The 26348-nt window shown below is 36.5% G+C and overlaps 2 protein-coding genes across 3 annotated transcripts; both read left to right on the forward strand.

Moving 5' to 3' along the window:
* Positions 1–13174: 13174 nt before the first annotated feature.
* LOC128885882 (rac guanine nucleotide exchange factor JJ-like) lies at positions 13175–17719 on the forward strand. Of its 2 annotated transcripts, XM_054140205.1 has the most exons (9): positions 13175–13435; positions 14207–14965; positions 15364–15472; positions 15550–16242; positions 16310–16536; positions 16670–16872; positions 16939–17195; positions 17257–17418; positions 17481–17719. In XM_054140205.1, the coding sequence occupies exons 1-9, from the start codon at positions 13350–13352 to the stop codon at positions 17568–17570; spliced, it is 2586 nt and encodes an 861-aa protein (XP_053996180.1). In that variant the 5' UTR covers positions 13175–13349; the 3' UTR covers positions 17571–17719. The 2 variants fall into 2 exon arrangements, with proteins under 2 accessions (XP_053996180.1, XP_053996179.1); XM_054140204.1 differs by having other exon boundaries at positions 13175–14965.
* Positions 17720–19567: 1848 nt separating this feature from the next.
* On the forward strand, positions 19568–25740 carry LOC128885928 (apolipoprotein D). The gene is made up of 4 exons (XM_054140318.1): positions 19568–19837; positions 23630–23858; positions 24273–24444; positions 24517–25740. The coding sequence occupies exons 1-4, from the start codon at positions 19679–19681 to the stop codon at positions 24692–24694; spliced, it is 738 nt and encodes a 245-aa protein (XP_053996293.1). The 5' UTR covers positions 19568–19678; the 3' UTR covers positions 24695–25740.
* Positions 25741–26348: the final 608 nt, after the last annotated feature.

A 26348-nucleotide genomic window follows, 5' to 3' on the forward strand; every position in this document is an offset into this window, starting at 1 on the left:
TAAACCCCCACGAACGTATGCTATCCCTTTGTAATGTTATAAGCTTCTACAATGCTTAAAGCACCCTTTGAAAAAATCTTTTGATCACTTTGAAATCCTGGACGATAACAACATATTCGACCAAAAAGCAAATTTTTCTAAAAGTCATTGAAGCGGAAGTTCGTTTTCATGGCTGAACGTAATTAAAGGATTGTGAAACTGAATTACGTTCGACCAAGTTTTAGTTTTCGAGTAGCGCATATATCGACAAGAAAAAAATGCATACCTAGGCGAATACAAATAGGCAGTAGTATTTCAAGAGGGATTGAAAAGCAAGCTCTGCCGAATTGAAAGTTGAACCGCAAGTACAGAGTTTCTGTTCCATGGGTTTTCGAGGATCGTACTTCACGTGGAATTCGATTTTTCGACAGAGATTTAAAAATTAACAATGGACATCGGGTAGAGCGTATTGCGAAAAATAATCGCGCTAACGATCAATAATTCGAACGAGTTCCTTCGACACTGGGCCACTGATTTTCAAAGCGTAAATGCAGCGCACAAAAGCGCCGATCGCGGGTTGCATTTTAAGTATAAATAATCCGGCTGATGAATAATAGTTCGGTCGCTGTTAGAATATTCGATCACGCCAGTGTTCGTACGTGCAGATGATGTAAAGACTATCAATTGCTCCCTGCATTTTGCAAGTGGTATCGAGAACTAATCGAATTTGTTAAAGGGGCGACATTTTGGCCCTTTAGTTTCCATAGAATCTGTTTTGTAATTCAAATTGCACCAAACCTTTGCTTAAAATGCAGAAAGACTGTTGATATCCTGGTAAAACGTGGATGGCAAACAAAAAACAATTTAATTTATATTTACTATAGGGTATGAAAGTTTTAGGAATCTTGATGAAGGTGGAGGTGTTATGGCTCCCTCAGAAAAAATCACAAGAAAGACTTTGGTACAAGGAGAGTTCATAAATGAATCGATACAGTAATTTTTATACGGCGTCACCCAGATTTAACGTTTGTTTTAAGTTTCTACGCAGAATAAGGTAGGAAAGAGAATGTGAGAGATTGCGGCGACGCCTGAGCGCAAGGACCATGCTATATTTTGCAAATGTAGTGAAATGAATTGCATATTCATCGAACACTTTAATCGTGAAAAAATTTTTATATATTGTTATATCTGTTACTTGGAATAACTAAAAATTAATTTGTGACGATAGTCACATTAATTATTAACAATATTTGTTCAAACAATGATTAAGAATATAATTTTGCTGTTATATTAATATGTCACGTAGGCTTTCATTCTCGATGGATCAAACGAACATTCAAATCAATCGTCGACCAATCCTCGTTCAACCATTTTTCGTTTGATCCATCGAGAAAGAATGCCTGCGTGACTCGCTCGATACAAGCATTATCATTTAAAATTATTTATTTAAAACATATGTCTGTATAAATAGTAATACTTGAACTCTCTGGCTGTACTACAAGCAGATTACGCGAAATGACACCTTCCCGAATATCACTCGATCCGATTGATTCATATACATGAGTACAGATTGAACCGAATTCCGTTCCTGGTAAAGAGCCTCATATTTTCTACGCCACCGGGTGAACATATTTCACGAAGAACAATACGTCGCGCGAATGTCACTTTCCCATGGATTAATATCCGAAGGGTATTGTTTATCTGCGTTTGAAATTAATCCAACCCATCGCGATGAATACTCCTCTGATGCTTCTGCTACTGATCTCTGCTTCTATCCGAGAAACTTTTATGGAAGGTAAACTTGACGAGTAGCGCGGCAAGCTGTTTGCAGCGGTCGTTATTTACAATAGTTGGAATTATGCCTTGGAATGTTTGAGATAACCTCGACATCGGATTGAAATGCTTAAAAATTAATGATGTCTGAAGAAATTACGAAATAAATTTTTCTCCAACATCCCCGTCGATCGAATATGAATTTTTGCTTTGTTGAGGATGAACGACAAAGTTTATGGTGCTCGAAAACGAAGCAGTATTTGTTACATCTTCGAGACATACTAATCGAACGAAGCCTGCAAAATCCAGCGATTATTAGTTTTTCAAGTCAGTGAAAAGTCAATAAAGTTCTTATTATCATAACTGTACGATCATTTTTCAACGTTTTATATGTTTTTCTGTGTGCTCTATAGGAATGAAAATATTTACCGAATTTGATTAACATTTAAAGCGAATTGATGGAAATTTCGAGAATAAAATGTTCGCATTATTCGGGTATAATTAGTGAATTTTTGGGATTGATTCGAACGGAATATTAATAATGAATTAGTAGATCGGAGGTGTGGAATTCTGGAAATTCTTGATGAGAATTTGAAAAACACTAACGTGCCACAATATAAAGTCTCGAAGACCTATAATTCTCATAATTTTTATTTATTTTATGAAATGGCAAACAATAGTTTCTGACCGTGCATTATTTATTAAACAGTCAATCACGTTCTGACAATCTTTACAGTCCAGGAATATTAATGTTATCACACTTCCATTATATGATAGCCCGTGGATACTTATGCATTTAAGACAGATACACATATACAAAAAAATGTACAGACTTCGCGCACACGCAAGAGTTGAAGAGATTGATAATCAAGTGACAGGATACCTCACGATTAACTGATCACGAATCCCCACTTGCTACACCATACTTAATGATTTCCCGCTACAGAACATCTTTTTTCTCAGAAAACCCCTAAAATTGTAACGGAACATTTTTCGTAATTACGGTAAAATGCACATATTTCTGTACGATAAATACACAGAACTATGGGACAGACTCTATTTTGTCGTATTTCGCCATTATAAATGGTAAAAAAATGTATTATCTCCAACACTCCCCATAGTAAGACCATGGGTCATCGATGACCCACAACGTTACTTAACCTACCATCAATTCAATATCCCTTCGTTAGTCGCCACTGTCTCACTGTCCACTTTTTCAAACCCCTCTTTATTTCTCACTCGAGCCCCGCTGGCTTAAATCTTCCTGAAAACCGAACCGGAAACGCATTCGCTCTATCGGCGACGGCGTTTTGCGCCCAAGGCCATTACCTGCGCCGAATAATTAATAACCCTCGGAGCTACGCCTCGCTCGGCCAGAGAGCATAGAAGAGCCACGGCCGGTCAACCGGTGTCGTGTGGCCTAATAAAACCGAGATCGTTTTATATCGAACCGTAAGCCCACACTGAACCGCGCGGATCGTTAAACGGATTATTTAACGTATATACAGCCATGAATTTGCTACGCTTATGCGGCTGCGGTTCCCGTTGCATAATACCCGCAACGAACGCGACCTGCCAATTACCGTAATCGATGTTTAACGTCTGCTGCCGCTGCAAAACCAAACATCATGCCCGTCGTCTGATGGCCGCGTCTAAAACTGTGGATATCGGTAAGATAGTGGTCAAACATCCGCTTCAAAAGAGATGCCTGGATGTCTTGATGGACTCGATGGTGCAATGCGTTACGATAGTTTCACATTATCAAAGCACGCGAGTCTGAACCATTTTTCTAATTAGGAAAGATTTTTGTTTCGTTTGAATGAAAAAGAGGTTGAATTTTTGCGTGAAATTGTATTTGTTGTTGCCAAAAAGAAAAACAAATGAAGTATGTTGGTTGCGAGAGCGATGGTGCTTCGTCCTAGATCAACTACAGGATTCGTTAGTAAGGCTTTTCTAGCGGATCTTGGCTTGCAGGTTTCTGCCAGTTAGAAACGGTAAGATCTCCAAACACCTATTAGCAAATTCAGCCTCTAGATGGTAGAACTTTCTCACTACCGAGCCCTTCGGTTCCAAAAGTTTATCTTATAGGAAGCTGCTTCAAGAAGACTGTGTTGGGAGGCTTCATCCAAGGTGGGATCCGCTGGAAAAGCCTTTCAGAGATTGAATCGCTTTTGATCCTCTGTCACAGACTTAATAAAATACAGAACACTTCTTTAATTGCTGTGGTTTATGGATAACTATGTCCTGCATTTAACACTAAATCATAAAATTTCAAATTCTACCCGATATGTAGCATAATCAATTCATGCGTAATAGTTAACTAATCAAGACCTGATGCTCTGGTACACTAATCCGTTGTCTATCTAGCCCAGGCTCAACACACTTAACCCACGGAATATCCAACTCCTTAACCTAACCAGTCAACCGTAATGGCTCAACTTACATACTCTAGATTTAGTTTCCCAGCACGTCTGATCCGCGAATAACACTCTAACCAAGCTTGAGTAACAAAACTCCTAATCCTATTCGATCCAGATCAAATGACCAAAGCAATTCAATTTAAATTTAACGTCTTAACCTATTCAATTGAGACGCGTCATTTCAACCTGGCTACTAATCTTACTGTTCCAAGTTAACGTACATAATATGTTCAAATGGGCATTTAGTATCCTAGTATTGATAATGAAACTCGCCTAGTGTTTGTGTTTCTTTTTCAAAGATTGCAATGACACCTTTTAGACCTAAGTGTTTGAGCATGAAAGGAACTTTGGAAATTTTTGTTAAAATTATCTTTAACTAGGTTCCTGATGAAGAAATTGTTCGAAATATTGAACACCTGAATTTCTCCCTTCTCGCTTTCCATTCTTTCCGTTGGAGTTGACCAGAACTCCATATTAATAGACAACAAAGACGATTTCTCATGTTTTTGCAGTGTATACATGTCCCACTTATTCAAACAATTTCGCAGGATCATCGATCACCTGACTGAATAGAACGCTAGAACTGAATGGATGATTCCATGAAACAGAACCGAGGCGAAACGTGGCGATAAATACAAAGATCGATCCTGCTTACGGTGTACTTGACGGAATCAATTCCGAATTTACCGTCGACGACACGATTGACTGCCATTCAATTCGAGATATCACTTCTACGAGAAACGAATTCGTCTAAGTGGTTTCCTGAACGACAGCTGTCTCGAGGTCATCCAGTCTTCTGCAATAAACTACAAAGTCGTCTAATAGCCATTGTGAATAAGTGAGATTCATTAAAAGAAAACAAACCTGAAACTTCGCGAAGTGTTTATCCAATTTCTTCCAAGTTATTCCCTTCAGGTATATCTATACAGGATGAATGAAAAGACTCCTCAGGAAGTTTGTAGGTGTATTCCACGGCTGAAAGTAGCCGAAAAGACTTTGAAACTACTTTATCGGCGATATACCTACTTTTATTTTAAACCATTACTTGGCAGCAAATGTTCGAAGTTCGGCACCTTAAGTTTCGAACAGTGTCGTCAATCTTTATGGACAGAAATAGCGCCGTGTGGTCAGAAATGGACATTATATCGAAAATAGGTACTAAAAACAATAATCTGTATGTTAAACTCAACAGAAAGAACATGCTTAACATTTTTGATCCGTTAATGACTCATCTAATTAACTCCTCTAATTAACCTCTTCACGTCCTTAACCACACACGTGGACGTTTAGTTTTTCATAATTATAATTACTGTCGATAATAAAAAAAAAATTTTGATAATAACAAAAAAAAATCGTCCCTGAAGAGGTTAACTCTTTGGCCTTTAACAATGGGTGGAACTCATGGTAAGAAATTTTGGAGCGCACACGAAAATCACGAGTTAAATACGTCGTATGGAAATGCTCAAACGATTTTATACCTAACTATGGCACGATTCCAAAATAAATAGGTAGGGTACGGGGTTTTAGAGGTCCGATGAATTGATATTATGATCATATCTGTTTATGTTACACGAGGAGAAGGTCAGGTAAAGTTGTTGACAAGAATCCCGGACATTCGTTCTATTTGCTATGTCAATCTCGAAACCTCGTGTATAATTCATGATATACCTTAAAGTGGTTGTATCATAAAACAAAGAGGTTTGCTGATTCACGTTTATCAGACCGTTACTGTTATTGCAAAGCTGTGGATGCTCCAGAAAATTTTGTGATGGGTCGTTCAACCTATCCAGGAGTTATTGTCCTGAGATCAACCCTCAATAAGAATAAACAATTACTCCGTAGTAAATGCAGTGCTTTCTTTATTTAAATGTTTAAGTTAAAATGCTGTCCTCCAGGATTGCAGGAATATAAAAATATTGTTTTTTATTTATTTACAATTATGATTGTATCTGTCCCTTGTTTATTTGACGTAGAAAACATTTATTCGATTTATTTAGTTTTCTACAAAAATGATTCTCTTGACAAAGTGTACAAGTACGAATACTTTTGTGTATAATGCACTATATAGGTAAAAATTAATTTACTTTCCTTATTAGTGACTTAATTTCACTATACCTTTTCCTGAATAAACTGCATTTATCTACATATTAATGAAGAACAATTTATTTGGAAACATCCAATCTATCATTTCATTTAAACTCGTTTCATTTAAATTTTACACATTGTAGACCAGAAATTGACAAGGAAATACACAAAGATTGCCAGAACTATTTCCGCACCTTGTATTTACGAGACTGACTGTATATCAATTTGCAACACTGGTGTTTGAAACCATTTCTATTCCTGGTAGCTTCAGTGTTAAAAATAAAAATCTTGAGGTTTCTACTGCAAAACCCTCCATATGTCGAATGTATCCCTTGACTTGACTATGCAGAGCGGCGCATACAGTGACGTTAAAGATAATAAAGCGATCGAGAACTCGAAAGCGTCTGCGGCTGGGTAAGGCTGACGCAGAACGGAACGATATACCGCAACCGCTGCGGGTGGATGCATCTCAAGAGATCGGATGGCGTCCCAAAGAACAGAGCAGAAGGCATGAAAGGAGAAAGAGTGAGGAGTCAGTTTGGCGAGGGAATCGGAATGGAGCGAAACAGAGAATCGGGACTCGATGCACTGCGGAGACAGCATAGCCATCGGTCTTGCCGCGGTTTTCCAAGATCCTCGAGTTTATCTCGGGGAGTTTATCTTCGCGAGCGGCGGGGAAGTGATCTAAGTTTCATCCGGTTGGCGGACCGTCAGACTCCGGGCTATTCGACTGCCGGTTATCTTTCAGTGGTGTCAAGAGCCTTGCCTAACACAGCTCTCGATAACGTCCTTTTCGCATAGTTACACGCCGATCTATCATCGCCGCCCAAGAGCGTACTTTGTATCGTGCATAATGCACGTGCAGCGAGTCTGAAGGTGTTCGGTTCAAGGATGTCAAAGAGAACGTTCAGCCAACGGAGGCTTCGCTATGGTATAATCAAGGGTAAGGTGACTTTTTTACATGGAAACGCGAATCGATACCGCGGGAGCAGCTTCTTTTGCTGAAAGTATTATTTCTAAACTGTAACGCTATCCCGCGGAGAATTACGTCTGGTCGGTGGTTCTTAAACTCGTTTGAGAACGCTCCCGTTGAAAAGAAGATTTTCTGTACTCTAGATTCATAGACAAGAGGTTTACGTTGTATTTATTTTAATTAATTTGCGATTGAGTTGCTTCCATTGATTGAATTCTTTCAGTCTTCTTGATTGCTTTCGAAGCATCTGGTTAAATTAAATTCGTGTATACCTTTGGTAGAGATAAATAAATTACATTCGAGAGAAATAATTGTACAATTTTTAAGTAGAAATACTACAATGGACGCAAAACTGTATGGTCTAATATTATCACAATAAATATTAGGTATACCTATAAAAATATTGCTGTAAAATAAAAATCTTCAAACTTCTCATCAAAATTTTCACCCAAAGCAAAAATTATACATTTTAACACGTAGAATGACCAGTATTAGCCTAACTGATATATACCAGAATTACTTAGAAATATTATAATCAAAAGAAAAAAATGATAACCCGAGTCTACTGAATCTATTTGTTATGAAAACTGTAATAAAGATTTGTTGAGTATGAAAGAAACAGTGACTAAATGCTTTTCCTACCTATCCTTCTCACATGAAACTATATTCAAAGGAAGGTGGATTTTTATTTTGCAGCGTGGTAGATTGTGAAACACATAGTCGACATCAGAATGAACTGGCAGGAGCAAGTAATTGAATATTCAATACATTGTTGATACAGAAAGGAACTGGCAGCGGTTAGGGGTGAAATGTCGCTCCAAGAAGAGTTGCTTGAGCTTCTTAAGAGTTTTAGGGGCGAAGGTGGTGAAGTAAGGTTTAGAAAATTGTATTTTGGGGTATGAAAAGGGTTCGGGTTCGGTGACGCAGGACTAAAAGGGCGCAGGGTACAGATAATGCAAAGGATGACGTGGGGTTTGAATGATAAACGAAAGGTTATGAATGGAAATGAAAATATTTGCTCTTGGAACTATACTAATACACACAGGAAATAGGTACATTACTATACAAATGCTAAAATTCAGTTAAAATACTACTTATCAAATGATAAGATATTCTTCTATTAAAGTTGTGAATATTCTACTCGCACGTAAATATTGATGTTGAGAACATTAAAAGTTCTCTCGAAGATTAGAATACACGTTTGTTATTTATATATGATTATTTTTTTAAATTTAAATTGTTTTGTTTCGTCGCCTTTATTTTACTGGAAAAAACAGAAGAAAACAGTTTTGTCAAATGCAGTATTAAAGGGAACAAGATCCGTCGGAATCTGATCTCGCCAGAAGTTCTCCTTTATTCCTCGCCTAAAATAAAGCTTTACAGTTTAACTTGGTCTCGGCGACAGAATCGTATTTCTCGATATAAATCCAATATCGTATCGTAGGATATACGTCACGGTAGTAATGTCAAATATGTAATGCAATCGTCCAAGAGACGCAATGCTACTACCGATTAATATTTTGCCGACCGTGTTCACTTTAAAACCTAACGCGTCAATCAATCCGCAGTTACTTTTCGTTTTATTTTTCCAACACTTTACCATGAATTTTTCAGTCCATTTAAATTACACCGTGATGCGAAAGAGAATATTTTCGCGTGCGATAGAAATCCAATTCTTTTTTGTGGATTGTGGTATTAATTCCACATGTGCGCGGTCTTTCATTTCGAAGATATAAAAAGCTGAAAACGTTCTTACGGAATGTTTTCGGTTGTAATTTGAAACGTATCGAATTTTCTCTTTTAATTATCAAAAGTTCTAACAAAAAATGTTTGAATTTGATATTTTCTGAATTAATATAAATGATTATGTAAGAAGATATTAATACAATATATTCTGTACTAAAAGTTATACTCATACTTGATATAGGTTATAAATAAGTATTGACTAGTTATATTAACTGATAATATTTCTTTGTTATAATAACTGTAACGAAATTTATTATCGATGAAAATATAGTGATATGGCATATATCATATATGGTAATTATTACAGACCTGTTTAAAATTAATGTAGTTGTTTTAATGGCTATATAAACAAACGTTTGTTTAGAACAATCCAATTCTTTTTTAATATGTATTCATAAATTCAAGACTCTTGAAATGAAAACCAAATCACAACCTAATATTCATATATACAGAATTTTATCAATATTCTATTCGAATATAAAACCAAACATACTGAATGGTATACTTGGTTCTCTATCATTTTAGGACTTGGAGCACCTCGATAGTCAAATTTCAACCGACGCCAATACTTTCCCTCCGTTATAGCCACCCACCAAGGAAGTAGAATATGCGAAATAAAATATTCAACATACACGTTATCGAACTGCCCACGCTCCTCTTTCTAGGAAGAAATATTCCTCGATAAGCACGCTCCGATAACCGACTCGAATGAATTCTCTATTTGGAGGCGGTAACACCTCCAAAATTTATTATCTTTCTCAAACCATAATGTTTCCTTAGTTTTTGTTTATTGCCGCTGTCATGTTTTTAATAATATTACAATTGACATCATATTCCTTTGGAAGTAACTACAATGTTGAGGTGTACCAAAACCATTTTTGTCAAAATGTTACGGTTACTATTCAAACCGTAAAAAAAAGTTTTGATTTTGTTACTTTCGGCACCTATCTCCCTTACACTAGATATCTACATAGTTTCAGCGACTGAAAGGAGTCGTAAGACGGGGCTGCTTGACCGAGGGAGCGCCAAGGGTTAAATTTGCTTTCTTCGTCGTCGTCCCCCAAGCCTCTTTCACTCCCGATTCGCCGCCATCGACCCCGTTAGGCCCGAGTTATTAGTTATCAGCCGGTTTCCACGGCGTTGTCAATGTTCTCTCTCCTCGGTCCAGGTTATTGATCGACCGTTCGGAACATTCCTGGCACCGGGGTCACTTCTGCTAGACTGCTCGTCTAGCAGGAAGCAGAGTGGTAGTTATCCCCAGGAAAAGAAGATCGGCCAACGAACTTATCGATTGTACTTTTCGAACTCTGCCTCACTCCGCACGCAGCGTCTCTGCTGACTGTTGCACGCCGCGCCGCAGCCGGATCAAAAGCTCCTCCAGCCCGCGTGATCCTGCTCAAATTTCGTCGCGTTTGCTGATTCCCCAGCCCGGAGCCTCCTGGTTTCGTCGCTTATCGTTTTCGATTTGTTTGTACAGGTTATTCTGCGTTGGAAAGTACCGGAATATTCCGCCGGTAGATCCCGGGGAGCTAATGTCGCACCGGCGCGGATCTGATTTCCATTGTAGATCGGGATAAAAGTAATCAAACATAAATTACCCACGGGCGGCAGACACTTCGCGGATAAAATTTGTACGCGTATTTGTTTCTTCAATTTTATTTTAAATTAAAAAAACCTTCTTTTGTTTGAAATATCAATTTTATTGTGGAGTTATTTTGGTGGTGTTGATTTGAGTTCCATAATGTGTACTTTGAGTTAAAATAAGAGAGTCTGGTATATTTCACACTATATGAGTGATCTTTTATCAAAAAAGAGGTAACAGTACATAATAAATTGCTTCAAGTGTCTGTTTCCACTCGAATTACGAATTGTATGGGAAAAATAATAAATGAAAAATGAAACGTAATTGATTAGTGACTGAAATCATAAACTAGTTACTTATTGATTAGTAATGATTTTGAACATTTTTAGAAACAGCATCTACCGTTGACCGCCTGGTGTAATATTATAGCAAAGTCATATTCTCGGTCATTGCTTGAACAATTATTGTTAATAAGTAATGTAACTATTGTTGGAAATTAATTTTTAGTTATTCCAGATAACTGATATGAAGGTGAACGTTTTAACTATATCAATAAGTTGAATATTTAATAAATTTCTTCACAGTTTGTATTGCGACAATGATAGCGTTACTTTTTTTCTAAATTACTTCCGAAATTTTCAAACAGAATTCCCGAAACGCTGGAAGCAAGATAATAGGAAATTCGGGAAATCCCAAACTCAAAAAACCAAAAGTCCTGTGGAAAATGCAATCACTATGTTCGATACTCTGACAGCCACCTTGTGCGAACGTTCTGTTATTCGAACACAGTATATCCCATAGAGCAGCCATGTCAAACTCATTTTTGCCCGAGGGCCAATTTGCACTTTACTTCACCGAAAAATACGGTACAGGCCATATTTCAGTTATACCAAAGCTATCCGTTACACTATCATCACGTTAGCAAACATGAATGGAATCAATAAAAAAAGAATCATTTCCTTAAAAATAAGCAAAAGACATACTTATTTATGAGATGATGAAATGAAATGATTTTTGTTTTCGTTGTCTACTTGGTTATTTAATTTTATTTAATTGATAAATAGGCTATCCGCACCGAGCAGAACCATGTATAGTATACCGGGAGAAAGTAAATTGATATAAATTCAGTATTCAAATAAATCATCCACTATCATCGGAAACCATTGTCATTTCATTACAATAACAAAAAACAAAATATACATATTGATAGGTATCCTTTGAGCAGCTGAACATACAATAAAGTAATAATTTAATTGACGTTACTTCAATTTTTTAAATAATCTTGATAGACCATTTTGCAAACATGAGAAAGTCAAGGTATAAAATATTGAACAGATTATGTTTTTCTTCATTATTCAATGAAACTATTGACATAAATCCCAAAACAAAAATAAACAAACTAAAATCCTCTTTAGAAACCCCTTCGATACCCACAAATTTCCTTAATCAAACAGCTGTGTCTCCCTTTCAGCTCTGATAATGGAGATTCGAAAATACGATTAACGAGTATAACGAGCCCTCGCAGGCAGCGATAAAACGTTTCCGACCGGATCGATCGCGGAATCCTAGCGTATCGTAGAACCGCGTAGAACCTTCGATATACCCAATCGTAGAATATTTCCCGCGCTTCTCGTAACCACCCTTTCGAAAGGTGGAAACCCAAAGTGGGATTGCATCTTAGCGTTTGGAATCGCTCATTTTCCGTTTCTCAGCGAAACCATTCTCCAACGTTGCCCGCGTGCTTGAACCCGCGTACAGGGAATGCGATTATTATCCACGAATAGCGGACAGATAGCTTCGACGAGGAGCTTCTTGGGAAATTTACGAGACCTCGAACGCAACGACGAGTTTCCGCGACCAGGCCGTGATTTACGCGGTTATTATAGATACAAGACGTAGTCTAATGTGATATTCATACGCTGTAAAAGTTTTTACATTCCGTCTGAAATCCCCTCTCTTTACTTCCGAGTTTCTTTCCCCTTTATGATTTTATACGACGCGAACATGCACGCGATTCTGGAACGTTTCACTGGGTACTTTAAACAAGTATATATTATTATACGAACGAGGTAAATACTGCAGCCGTGCGAGAGATGAAGTGCATTTGAATTACAAGTATAATAAAAAGATACGTTAACAACGAACGTCGGATGATAAATTCTGGGGATCCTCTTTTTCGTGAGCATTGCATACTATGATATGATGAGGCTGTAATTTAAAAATGTTAATTCATAACATGAATAATAAATTGGCATACTTTCTTCATACTTATTTAAAAATATTTATTTAGAAAGGCACTTCGCGCCTTTTCACCTGTTACAATAATTTAAAGATTGACTGTTTCGAGATGAAACAACACTTTTAGTATTGACAAGATACTAATATTTAAGAATTTTTCTGATAATAAAAAAATAATTAATATAAATATTTCTGTCAGTTTAAAAAAATAATAGAGTGTAAGAGCCACTCCTGAGGGTGAAGCGCTCTTCGAACTGAATGGTACTGCCATCTGTTCGGAATATTCGGAATATGTGTTTACCACTACCATGAATCCTCGAACTGTATGATGCTGTCATCTGACGATAGTATTACGCATTTCTGTTTGTTTTCAATATGGCGGAGATGTTTCCCTTCAAAGTACGTTATTTTGGTTAGTTTGTTTACAAAGTTTTTAAAATGTACATAGTGCAGTGTGATTTATCGGTGAAAGGTCAGGAACGTTTGACTGCGGCTTAGGAATGTTTGTGCAACGTTTACATCAATAAGGTTTACATTTTTCTCTCAGTATTAAATGATTAAAGTAGTAAACCTAAAACTGTCGTTTACTTTGCTTGCTTCTTTTAAACATATGGAGGGATGTGGACGTGTAAATACCCTGTAAATATTTTTATATCTCTACGAACTTTACAATAGTCGAATTTGATTTGCTTTTGGTGGAAGGAAATTCAAATGGATGATGAGCGATTCTGATGATACCGATGTTTTACTCCTAATTCCACCTGATTTGTTCCTTGTACCACCATCGTCAGAGTCTGACACTAGTTCTGATTGTGGGAAAGCAAACTATAGCAATGGAAGAACTGGAGTAATATCGGAGCTAGTGGAACATATGCAATCGTTAGAAAGCAGAATCACTGCTATCGAATTTAAAGATAATAGCTTAGATGGTACGGTGTTAAATCATTCATGGGATTCACAAATTCAAAATAACCCAAGTGTCAAGTTTAGACAGACATTACCTAGAACTAGCTTCTACGTAAGTCAGAGCTCTAGTTTACAAAATACACCTGTAAAGCCTCGAAAATCCTTGTCTGTTCCAACAACTCCTAATGGTTACTCATTGTCAAACCGTACTAATTTTAGTCAGAATGACATGAGATTGGGAAATCATCTTTCTGTGGCTACTGGTACTAATGCAACTAACAATCATGATAAGGATAGGCATGATTGTCTAGCATCCCATTCTGATTTCTCCATGGTATTCCCTTCTGCTTCTCGCAGTGTGGGTTTCCCGCATGCCACTGTTACTTCTTCCAAAGGGGAACTTTGCTCTTATCCGCTCGGTCATTGTAAAAGTACAAGTAATATGTATGTTAAACCTTCTTCCAATCAATTACGCTCAATGCCGTCTACCTCGACTTTATTTAGTGCAACAGGACAACCAAATTCATGCTCTAAAACTAGTATACAAGACATGGAGCTGTCAGAAGTTGACGAACTACTCCAAGAAATGGAGGCTACAGAATTAGAACTATCGAAACGAATAAACAGAGTTTCGCAGCATCAGTGTCATAGAGAACAGAACGACGTATTAATACCTAATCATGGCAATGATGCTTTTACAAGCAAAGGTCACAATGATACGCGTAAGAGTACTATTAATAGAAAATTAGAGTTCGAGTTACAAGACTCTAATCAATATCGCGATGTTCGACCAATTGTATCGAAAAAAGTCTGTTCGGATGGTTTTCCTGATATATCTCTACCGTACAATAATTCATTCAACTTTGACGAAACTGACAGAGTAATCTCCGAATTTAAAACATGGGGGCAAAATCTACCAAAACCAGCATCAAGGATCGAGGAAGTAGAAGACCCGAGCACGCTAAAAAATACAAATAATATTGACAAATTGGGTGTAAAAGCAAACGATATGAAAATTAAAGAATCAATCACCGAACAAACTCCCGCGTGTACGGATGATGCAAATAGCGTAAGTGCAATTGGCGCACATAACGTACAACCGCATCCTGTGCATAAAAATGTAGAATCCTCCTTGCTTAACGAATTAACGCAGTATAATAGTATTCAACAAAACAATAACGTGCAACATATGAATCAAATGCACAATGCATCATCTACTGCGAGCACTGTTCATGCTTCAACGAATACAGATTTTTTTCCAAGGTATATTTATCATAATTATGTTATATGCATATGAACTTTAGATATTGTATACGGTACTCGTTAAAATGAGCAACAATGTATTAGTAAAGATGGGTCTAGATGTCAGACAAAGTTTTAAAGTGCCAAGGATAAATCTTACTTCGTGTCCCGATGTGTTACCTCATGGAGATTTGCACACGACCATACATCCTATACTTTTCTTTATTTCTTGACGAGAGAAATCGACAGGAATTGTAATAAAGAAAATATTTAAGATAATCGACTTATAATAGATGTATTTTTTAACTTATAAATTAGCGAATTCTAGATTACTATTTGGTAACACATTGTTTGCTTGCTTTTATGAGTACTGTATATATACGTAAAGTTTGGTTTACAACCCCTACCATTGTTTCCAGAAAATCCCAACGACTATTGTCATTGTCAGATTTTTGGGATACCAATAGCAATAAATCTCAAGACGAAATGCGCAGAATTAAATTGGAAGAAGAAAAATTTCGTCGAGAGGTATGTAGATGTTCGCATGCGTATATTATTTTATTTAGTAGTTGATCCAAGTAGTTTCAATACGAAACGGTTTGCAGCATTGCGAACACTTGATTCAAGAGCTCCAGAAACGATTGCTGGAACAACAAGAAAAAGTTGCGGTAGCCCTTAGAGTAGATAATGAAAAAAATGAATTGATAACGCAGTTCCATAATGCATGGACTAAATTGAAACAACGCGTACACGTTTTAGAAAACGAGTACAATGCTTTACAGACAAACGCGAAAAATGTGACTGAAAAACATCAGTTAGAAGTTTCAGAATTTCAGTCACAAATAAAACGTTGCGAAGGAGAATTATCAAAAGCTTTAGATCTTGCAGCTGGATATAAAGAGAAAAGCGATGCAGTAATGAAAGAAAAGATAGAGTTATTGAAAAATCACGCTGATGAATTAGAGAATTATAAGTCGTTCGTATTAGAAGCGGAAAATAGGTGCGACCAAATAAAATTAGACTATAATAAAATATTAGAGAAGAATAAACAAACTGAAGACGCATTGAGAAGTCTTCAACAAGAATTAAGTAAAGAGCGATTGAAAGGCGTCGAGGTTAGAAATGAAATGAATGTTATTCATAAAGCGTTAGATACTTGCGAAGCCGAATTAACCGTATTAAGGCAGGAGAAAGAAAATTTACAGTTGAAATTAAACGAAGAGATGAATAGGAATACAATTTTACAGCAGAAGAATGCTACACTTCTTTCGTCGATTGATGATGCCAAGGAGGCAGAGGTAGTCTATTAATAAACATATTCTTATATTCGCAAGCATTTATTCATTTGCAAACCATATTTCGCAGAAAGTAGCCAAAGATGAAACGAAATCTTTAGCAGAAGAGAAAGAAAAAATTAGATCAGAGTTACAAGATGTTTATCAGAAACAAGTCGACGAAGTAGTAAAAGTCAAATTACAAGAATTTCAGACTCAACTAGACGTTGCCGAGTCTGAATTTCTTGAAGAATTAAAAACCAGGCAACAAGTTATTGCCGAATGCGCAGCAAGGAAAATTAAAGATATTATAGATAAGTATGTTCTCTTCTTTAAGTACACTTCTTAGACGCATTCAATACAAATAAATGTATACTATGTATAATTACACTATATATCAAATAAAATATACAACGTATACACTGTAATAAATATATATTAAATTATTCAGACATCGATTAGAAATAAATTTACTAGAAGAGAAACACAAAGAGGAGAAGCGACTATGCGAGCTTCAATTAGCGCAAGCTCTCCAAAAATCGTCAATTTTAGAATCGGAACTCCATTCCCAACGCGCTACTAAATCTCAACTTGCCGAACAGCTTCACTCCGTAATGCAAAAGCAATGGCAGCAAGCCTTGCAAATTATCTCAGGTGAAGTTACTTTAGGCAAGTTTTTTCTATTTGCAACACTTATAGTAAAACCTTTAACAAACTTAGGTGGAAATTTAGAGGACTTAACACCCCTTCAAAAAATTCACGCCGAGAAATTATTCAGAGGTGCGAGAAAATCCGAGTCGATGCCAAATTGTTTCACACAGGGTTTCCAAGAACCAAGAAGAATAACGATCCAATCGTCGGATGCGAAAAATTTCGGCGATCATGTCGAAAACATAAGCGCTATCACGCCTATCGACGACACTCCTGTTACGAGTAGAAAAGAGGCAAAGGATGATCTTCGTAAATACGTGAAAATGGTAAGATTCGATTAACAGTTTGTAATTGTTTGATGAATTGTTTAACCGAATATTATTACAGATTGCCGAAATGCAACAGTCGAGGGACGAATTTCTTAAAATTCGTGAAAACATTCCTAGCCCGCCCTTAGTGTGCAGAGAAGTGCCACGGAAGCATTATATGAAAAAAGAGCTAAGCATAAAGGACGAAGACAGTATTACATGGCAACCGGCTCCATCAGATGTAATTTCATTACTGAATTTCAAGTTATGATAAGACTTCAATATTCTAATCTTACTTTTCAGACTACGCCCGATACTAGCGAATTCATTCCAATTTCACAAAAAGTTTGTACAAAGGGGGATCAACAAAAGAACAAACCACCGTGGAAATGACATACCATTTGTGATTTTGTAAACGTTGATTACGGTGTCGACGAAGTGGATTATATCGATGTATTGCATTTAATTAGCCATAATTAAGATATCTACAATATATATTTTTTACTCGAATAAAATTTTATACGTAAACAAAAATTAAAAAACTGAATACTCCTTTCTTATTACTCGATTCCATCCTTCTAAATAACAAAAACATCCGAACTGAGTGTATCGCTCATTAGTTCAATCTTCCTACTACCGCATAAAGGAAAAGGATGTTCGATAAAGAACCAGAACGATAAATTATGTTTCTGCTTTTTCAGATTAGGCATGTGTACCCGTTTTGAAATATTTCAAAGAATCATTACCCCATACTCGAATAATAAATTCATTAATTTAACAGGAAGTTGTAATTAATAAAGAGAATAGACGGAATGAATCAATCGAGTTTGTTACGTTCCCTTTTAAAGAATATCGCCGTGCAGGGACAGTATAGTCACAGCCTTATCTGATTTCTAAGTAAAGTAATGGCATCTGAACTCAGAAAAATTAGTCATCCCAGTAATAGTTCTTCAAAGCTTACGATTATCCGAACACGAACAATACCCCAACGATAGTATTCCATATCGTGACTCATTGGTAACCTCGTATCCAAGGAAAACATTTCCCAAGCTGGAACACAGATACGCTACTTTTAAATGTAAATAATTACATTGTACATGTTAAGTTTGGTCGAATATTTCCAGTATTGTATCGTGTATAGTGAATCACGAAAATCATAGGGTCGCTTACACATGTCGAACACGTTTCCGTGCAGTGAGACGGTAAGTTGAAGTAATTCAGAGAACTGTTACTGAATTGTTTATCGATAACGTTTCTTGAATAGTAATCGCGAAGGAGCAGAGAACGTACGGCATTCTACTCTTAAGGCGCATACTAATTGAGTATAGATCAGTTTAAACGGCAATTACGTGTATCATAATGAAAATTAAGTGTCACGATACGACTGCACGTTTTATGTGCGCAATCAACTTCTTAAATTCAGTATTAATAAGTACTAAGCACTACTTTTATGCAAGAGACAGAATATTATCGTTAATATTATTGTTCCACCAAAAACTTTATCGGTGATAATATTAAATACATTATTTATATAGTTTCTATTTACAGAGTTTCCGTAAATTTGATTTTATAATTTTTATCTTGCATTATTCTTCTCCGTAATTACGAGCAGAAGAGTTTTACACTTTCCGTGGGCGGTTCATTGAAAATTCGCTTCATTGTACGAATGGATTTTGACGATATCAAAAACTAGAAATAGAAGATACTGTCAATATCTAAAAAAGCATGCCATTTCCTGAAATAGAAAGTCGATTGTCATTGATTTATTAACGTTTCCCCTACTTGCTCGAATAATCGACATCTAACTGGGACGTGTATTTAGATAGTGCATGGATGTTCATGTGAATCTATTATGTGAGCCTCCCGTTGCTACAAATATTTATAATTTTGTTTAAAATGGTATCCAGGTTTACACTTAAAATTGTCAGTCATTTTCGAAACATTTCGAGATCCCATCGGATGCAGTGATCCAAGTATCGAAGCAGTATTAATCGATCACCGTCCAGGGAAATGAACCTCTCCACGCGCGCTCCGTCGTCAGAGTTCGTTCCCTTTTACCTTGAACGAAACGCGCGCGTTCCGTTGCCCCGTAAAAAACCGCGGTAAGATACGAAGTCGAACGTACCGAGAGCAAGCGGGACGAAGTGGCCTAACAGTCGATGCCCTTCTTTAGCCGTGACAACGATCACGCCTACGATCGCGCCGTCGAGCACCGGAGCCAAGGGCTCGGGCGCCAGTTATGAGGATTCTATGCGCGACGCGCAGAACAAGTTGCCGATTGAAAACGAAAGAGCACCAAGAATGCAAAGGGAGGAACGTGATAGTGCGGCTCACCACCCCCTCTACGACTCGTTGGTGAAGATAGTGGTAGTCATGAGCTCGTCCGCTCTTCATTCTGCCCGGTTCCGTGGCCTTTAGTCACCCGAGCGAACCAACCGGGCGAAGAAGCAAGAAGTTCCGCGTGTGCCAAGTGGCTTGGCGGTCTGAATGCAGCTAGGAGAATGCAGCACGGAACGAGATGTTCGAGATTCTGTTCGACGATAATAGTGCTACTGCTGCTGGCCTGCATAATAGACGACACTGGCGGCACTTGGAAAAGGCGGGAGGACAAGACCAAGTGTCCCAAAGTGAAGGGCATACGAAATTTTGACATATCCCAGGTGGGTGCGCGAATTATTCTACTCGACGAACGTTTCCTCGGTGTCGTTAGAAAGTGGATTCGTTGGCCTCGAAAGATTGAGAGTGGGTGTTGGTAAACTTGCTTTTATTAAGGCGTTATTAATTTGGAAGGAATATAGAATTTAGCAGCTTCGAGAGAAATTAAAAAATTGTATAAAATAGAAGCTATTTTACATTCTTAGATTTACTAAGAAGCTATGCTTTCGACTCGAATCTCCAATGGAAACGAATTCTCTGTCATAGAAAACAGATTCGTGGTCGATAGAATTTCTTTGAAGATTGACAGTGGATGTAGGCAAACCTGCTCGTATCAGAGCGATATTAATTTCCAAGGAATGATAGCTTCAATAACTTTATATGATTCTTTATTTCGATTTTAAATTCAATCCATTTAAATTATTTAAATTTAGTTTAGTGGTTTCCTCTTTGAGAAAGATTCTGTAACACAGAAGCTAGATAAGTCGTCTGTGGAATTCGTGACGTAGGGTCCAATCTCTAACAAGAAATTCGATACCATAGGAGCTAGATTAGCCCTTAGTTAAATCTGTGACAAAAAATGAGAAATTCAACGCCACAAGAGATAAGTCACCGTTAGTCGAATTTATAATACATTCTTGAAAGTCCTTGAAAATTTTAGAGATGCCAGTAATGACGTTAGAGAGTATATGTCGTCTTTAGAAGCTTCGTAATATCTACAGTATCGATCTCGAACTATATCTAGGCCAACTTCGGTAAAAAAATAGGATATTCTACTCCACAGTACCTGGATTCGTCATTAGTCTATTCTCTGTTGTGAGTTTGAAAGCTTAAAAGTGTGTCTAGGTAAAACAGACTCTATCGGAGCATTAATAATTTCTGAAAAATATTATCTTCAAAAGCTTTGAGATGCAAAAAGATACGCAATCCTTTATTTTGAAATTCCAGTTCATAATTCCTCTTATCTGTTAAACTACGAAAGAACAAGATCTGATTTTTCTATTTTCAAAGATTTCCTGCATTTATAAAATGTAGAACTTGATCCTGTTAACTACAATAACTTTGTAACATTATAAATAGATGATAAAGCCGGATTCGCGATTAATCTGCACGCTGAATATATAATAATAGTCGTGAAAAGCGCATTTGGAACGTATTTGTCGAATACTCCCGATCGTGCATCTCTGCGATAACAGAAATTATTTCCTCTTCTGTATCTCTCTGCTTCCTTTTGTATCTTTGATACAATTTTAGTCATAACGTTGACATCCATATGCCTAATTATTCGACACGATTAAATGAAAATAAAAATATTCAATGTGATGATAATAATTCTTTATATGTAATAAACACGAATAAAAGTTTATTCCTAAATATTTAACAATGCTATAATGCGCGTATAGCAAGGAATGAGTTTGCATAAAATATCGCGAACTTTCATTCAAAGGAAGACTCCAGCTAACTTATTCTTGGATCTTATGCGTATTTAAGAGAAGGCTATTTCAGACTCTTACCTTGTGTGCTTATAAAACTACATGCCGCCATCAAACACCTTTGTTTCTTAATCTACGTTTCGTTCACCGTCTTTATTATTTAATGGACTTTTAAAATTCAACGATCATCTGTTCAGTGAGGCATTTAGGTATTTCAATTATTTTAGCCAGCATGTTCAAGTGCACAACAAATCTAATTACTAAATTTATTAACTCTGTCCATATTTTAGCTCGTCATATTTCATTTTTATCGTGTACATACCTACATATTACTGTTGGGATTAACTACGTTTGATTATAATTAAGCAATCATTTTCTGTGTAATACAAATATTTAAATGAGTCAGTATCTATGATGACCATCAACAATACAAAACGATCGTTCATTCTTAATAGAGAGTAATCTTCAGATGGAGTATGAACCCAACCGTTTCCATTGATAACCCAACAGCTACTGATACACATTCTTAGTTTGATTTCGTTACTCTGAAGGATACATACAGGGTGTTTTAGAATTACATATAGAACTGTTTAGTAGAATTTACAAAAGCTTCTGAATGATTTATGTAGGTGGTAGCATAATGTTGAATAATTTAGAGCACATGTACTAGTATGCATCTAATATTTATTTATAGAAAACCAAAGTAGGAATCAATTTTCATGTGACTGCCAAATGACGTTTCCATTCTTGAACAAATTCTCAAAAAAATTTACATTATATATTTCACGCAACCTCATTTTATTATGTAAATAATTTATATATTTCCTATGTTCTTTTATAACTCTAATGAGGTAATCATTAATAAGCATTCTTTTTTTATTTGAAATATAATAACTGGATTTAGATTATAATAATTGTATTATAATAATTAAATTTAAAAGGTTCTAAATATTTATCAAATGTTTGCAACCACATTGGACTTCGATTTTCCAAGTCAACATTGTATACGACCCTCCAAGACCTAGATGCACCAGGAACTAATAAAGTATTTACGAAGCTGTAACTTCTAAGCTAGGAAGTACTATTAACGTCTTATTGTTAGGCGGAAATGATAACGGGAACGGGATTCTACAATCTCGTCACTTCGGGGAGCAGCGAACTGTGCACGTTTACGCGACATACTCTACGTTGTCTACCAAAAATAACCTGAGTATATTTCAATATTGAGGTTATTACCGTTTTATGAATGTTGAGCCACCGAATGGTCAGTAACGGAATTATTTCTACTTCAAAATATTGCAAGAATTTTATATACAACAATACGTATCGTTAACGATATTGGATTATCTATGGGCTACAATAATAATCAAGCAACTGAATCCATCAATTATTTATTTTAAATATTAAAGTGAATTTGTGAAATTTGTTTGCTATTATGAAATTAACAAAAACGAGTAAATTAGCAAAGTAAGAAAAATGAATACGTCAATTTCGAGTAGATTAAATTTCACAAGTTTTTGAAGGCAAACAAATAAATGAAATGGTTTTCGACTACAACGTTGATTTTTCCATTCTGTACATCAGCGCAATTTGAATACATGCATTTCTATTCGACTTCACTATCGTACACAGACCACACATCACTAATTGCGAACCACGAAACACGCTGAGGCAACGAGTTCACTGTATACGTATAAGTGGCGTTTAAAATAACTAATACAATTTTTAATTCAATTTCGTCGGGATTATGGCTAACGATAATTGTTCCATAATGTGGTTCGCATATCGCCCGATAGATTATTAAAATGTTAATGCCGGAGAAGAGGATATCAATATTATGTCTCGCTTATCCGCCCTGGTAATATTTCAATTTACCACGATCTCATTGTTGGATCCGATAATACCGCTCGACGTGGATTTTCTGGTGATTCAGTTTATTAACTTCAAAATTGTTTATTAACATTATTAACTTCTGCAAGTTATTACACTGGAAAATAATAAATTCCGTACGTGTCTTTTTTTAAAATACCAGGTAATTGTTTGTCATATTTAAATTGAAAGTTACACCGTAGTTTCCCGAATACTTTTAATTAAAATACCTATCACCTGATCGTAATTTTTTTTAACCATTATAACGATATTTGGAAGAGTCATCGAATTTTCTCGTATTTCTTCTTTCATTTAGGAACGCTTAACATGAGTCCTCGATATGTGTACGGCGATGCAAGCCGAACGGACCGTGGATATACCGATTATCGTTTCCACGCGAACAACAAGGCTATTAGATACGAACACCTACGTGGATTTTCCGTGTAGTAACCGTTCTCTGGGCTGCAGCAACAAAATAACGTGTATTTCTTGCAGTTCCTTGGATCGTGGTACATAGTGCAGTATTATGCAAGCTCGGAGGAAGCACTCGCGTACAGATGCATGCGAGCCGAACTTTCGATTTCGTCCGAAAGCACGGAAGTCACCATGAATTTCACTTACAGTTTTACGGATGATCCGATCAATGAACAACTTGTTGGTAACATCACCTGGAAGATTCCGTCGGCTGAGTTACCTGCTCACTGGGTGCACGCTGAGTATCCGTGTAAGCATTCCGAATATTCTCAAAATGGGTAGAAAGGGCTAAAACCTGAAATTCTAAGATAGGATTATGAATATGATACAAGTAATAGAAGCTTTGGAAATTCGTCAAATAATTTTATCAACTTGCTTGACTCTGGCACGTAAATTACAGGGTTTCTTACGTTTTACAAAATAAACTTTGATGTAGGTTCTTTCTATCAAACATCAAAAACGTATTAGTCTGATTCATTAATAACGCAGATATAGCAGTAGACAAATTTTGTATGTAGATATAAATTTGAAATAACGAGCACGTAATAAACACCTTTAAATAATAGAATTTGATTTATAGAATTAAACATATCACAAACTCTTGAATTTAATTATTGATTAGTGACGTAATTTTTGTTAAGAATGTAGTATTTATGTTTTATAGATGAAGGTATTTATAATACGTACGTGCTAGACTCAGATTATAATTCATGGGCACTGCTCATGCACTGCGCAGAACAGAGCAAGAGTCCTCGATACTTATCCAGCTTCATCATGAGCAGAGAGGAAAGCCTTGGACCTAACGTCATTTCTTATCTTCGCGAGAAGTTGCCCAAGTGAGTGAAAAGTTTCATTTTAACACAGTAAATTATAGAAAAGACGTCTAATGTTACTGTCTCGTACGAAAGGTACGACATCGATCTCGAATACATGTTCCCCATGGATCAGAACCAGTGTAACAAGACGGAATCTTCGGAACTGGATCTGCTGATTCCGCCATCGATAATGTCCAGGAAAAACTACGCTGCGCGAAAGCATCCACTAAAGAAGAAACATCGACGCCTTGAGTTTAATTCTTATTCCTAACTTGAATAGACGCGACGTTACATCATCGTCGATATTGTGTCCATCACAAATTCGTCATCTTTGACGTGGAGATTTTTTGATCGATATCGAGCCTTTTTGAAGATTGCAGTTGTAACGAGTCATTAAATCTACCTTGCTGTCAGGTGCAATAATGAAGCTAAATGTATAATTCCATTAAGAGAAAAATGGAGGAAGGCTCTGACATTTTGAAAATTAATGCTTTGAGAAAACATTTTCATCGAATAATAAGTTTTTGGCTTCTTAGATAAAATTACGTTTCTTACAGTTCTTCGTAAAAGTGACGAAGCTTGTGTGGAGCATCATGCATTTTACGTTCAAGAAAGTAAGTCATGAGTATGTTATAAAATATCTTGCATTAAAATACTCACGCTGTTAGGAATGATCACGTACTAGTCTATTAAAGTGTAAAGTGCCTGGATATAATAAAATTCAGATATATGATTCGAGAGTGTGTTTGTACAGACGAACTTGTGATTGAATTATGTGATTAATGTAGGTACTTAGAACATTACAATGTAAAAAATATGATATTCTGCGAGTCATGAGCGAACTTGACACTGAGACAACATGAGCTTAAGTAGACAGTAAGAATTCCAATCGTAATTTGGATCGCTGGTATAACGAAACGTTAACTGTGAACAAAATATAGTAGAAGTTATTCATTCCTTATTTTCTTTCCTCCAAATAGTATTTTATGCGATACAATTACATTGGTAATGTTTTTCTAATAGGTTATGTAACTTCATGGATATTACTGATGATTTTATAAAGTGTTCATGTTTATCCAATGTTTGTATTGAAGTATACTAGTGTCTAATTCCCAGTAACTATGTTTACTCTAATTGCCATCCTTTTAGAAAAACTTTAAGCAGTAACTAATTAAAAATGTGCGTTTTCACTACTATATCTGGAAGAAAATTACTTGAGCATCCAGTTAGTCCTCTTCGCAGCTCTGAATCTTCAATTAGTAAACGAACACGACGAGGATTACCAAATAAACGTACATTCGACACTTTGGGCTAGTTTTATTAATTCAATTAACAACGTGTTATAATACTCTTCGTCTCTTCCTCTTATTTATAATTACATAATTGTAATGAACTGTTATTGTTTTCTTTAGACCCGTCGTCTTTCAACATCTTAGCGTAACTCATTCAAAGTCACGGACACACACTTGCAGAAGCACATAGGATCATCACGATCATCACCACCACCATCGAGAATCGTTATCGTAACAATCGGTCGTCAGATTAAATCACGCAGCGCACCTAGTACTTAGTTTTTACTGGATATGGCAGCTACAACTTATAAGAAATATTACAAAATCACCGAAGATTCGTTCTTCTTGCGTTTCGATAGTTTTTCACACTCATACATACACGATCATACCCGGTACTCGAGCTCGCCTCGAATTTCTACGCGGACGATCCTTGTCACTTAACGATTTCAGACTTGTCTTCGTGTGAATGTTGGCCTGTTCGGAACGTTGTCGACATTTCGCAGGTGTTTGCCGGAAACGAATCGTATCGAGCGTGCGGCGATACATCGTTTCACCCCTATTCGTTTTGGTATACCTTACGTCGAAGTTGTCGTGTTTTAATTAAAGGATAATCACGCGCGCGCCCACAGTGAC

The sequence above is a fragment of the Hylaeus anthracinus genome, unplaced genomic scaffold, assembly GCF_026225885.1.
Source record: "Hylaeus anthracinus isolate JK02 unplaced genomic scaffold, UHH_iyHylAnth1.0_haploid 11982, whole genome shotgun sequence".
Classification (NCBI taxonomy): domain Eukaryota; kingdom Metazoa; phylum Arthropoda; class Insecta; order Hymenoptera; family Colletidae; genus Hylaeus; species Hylaeus anthracinus.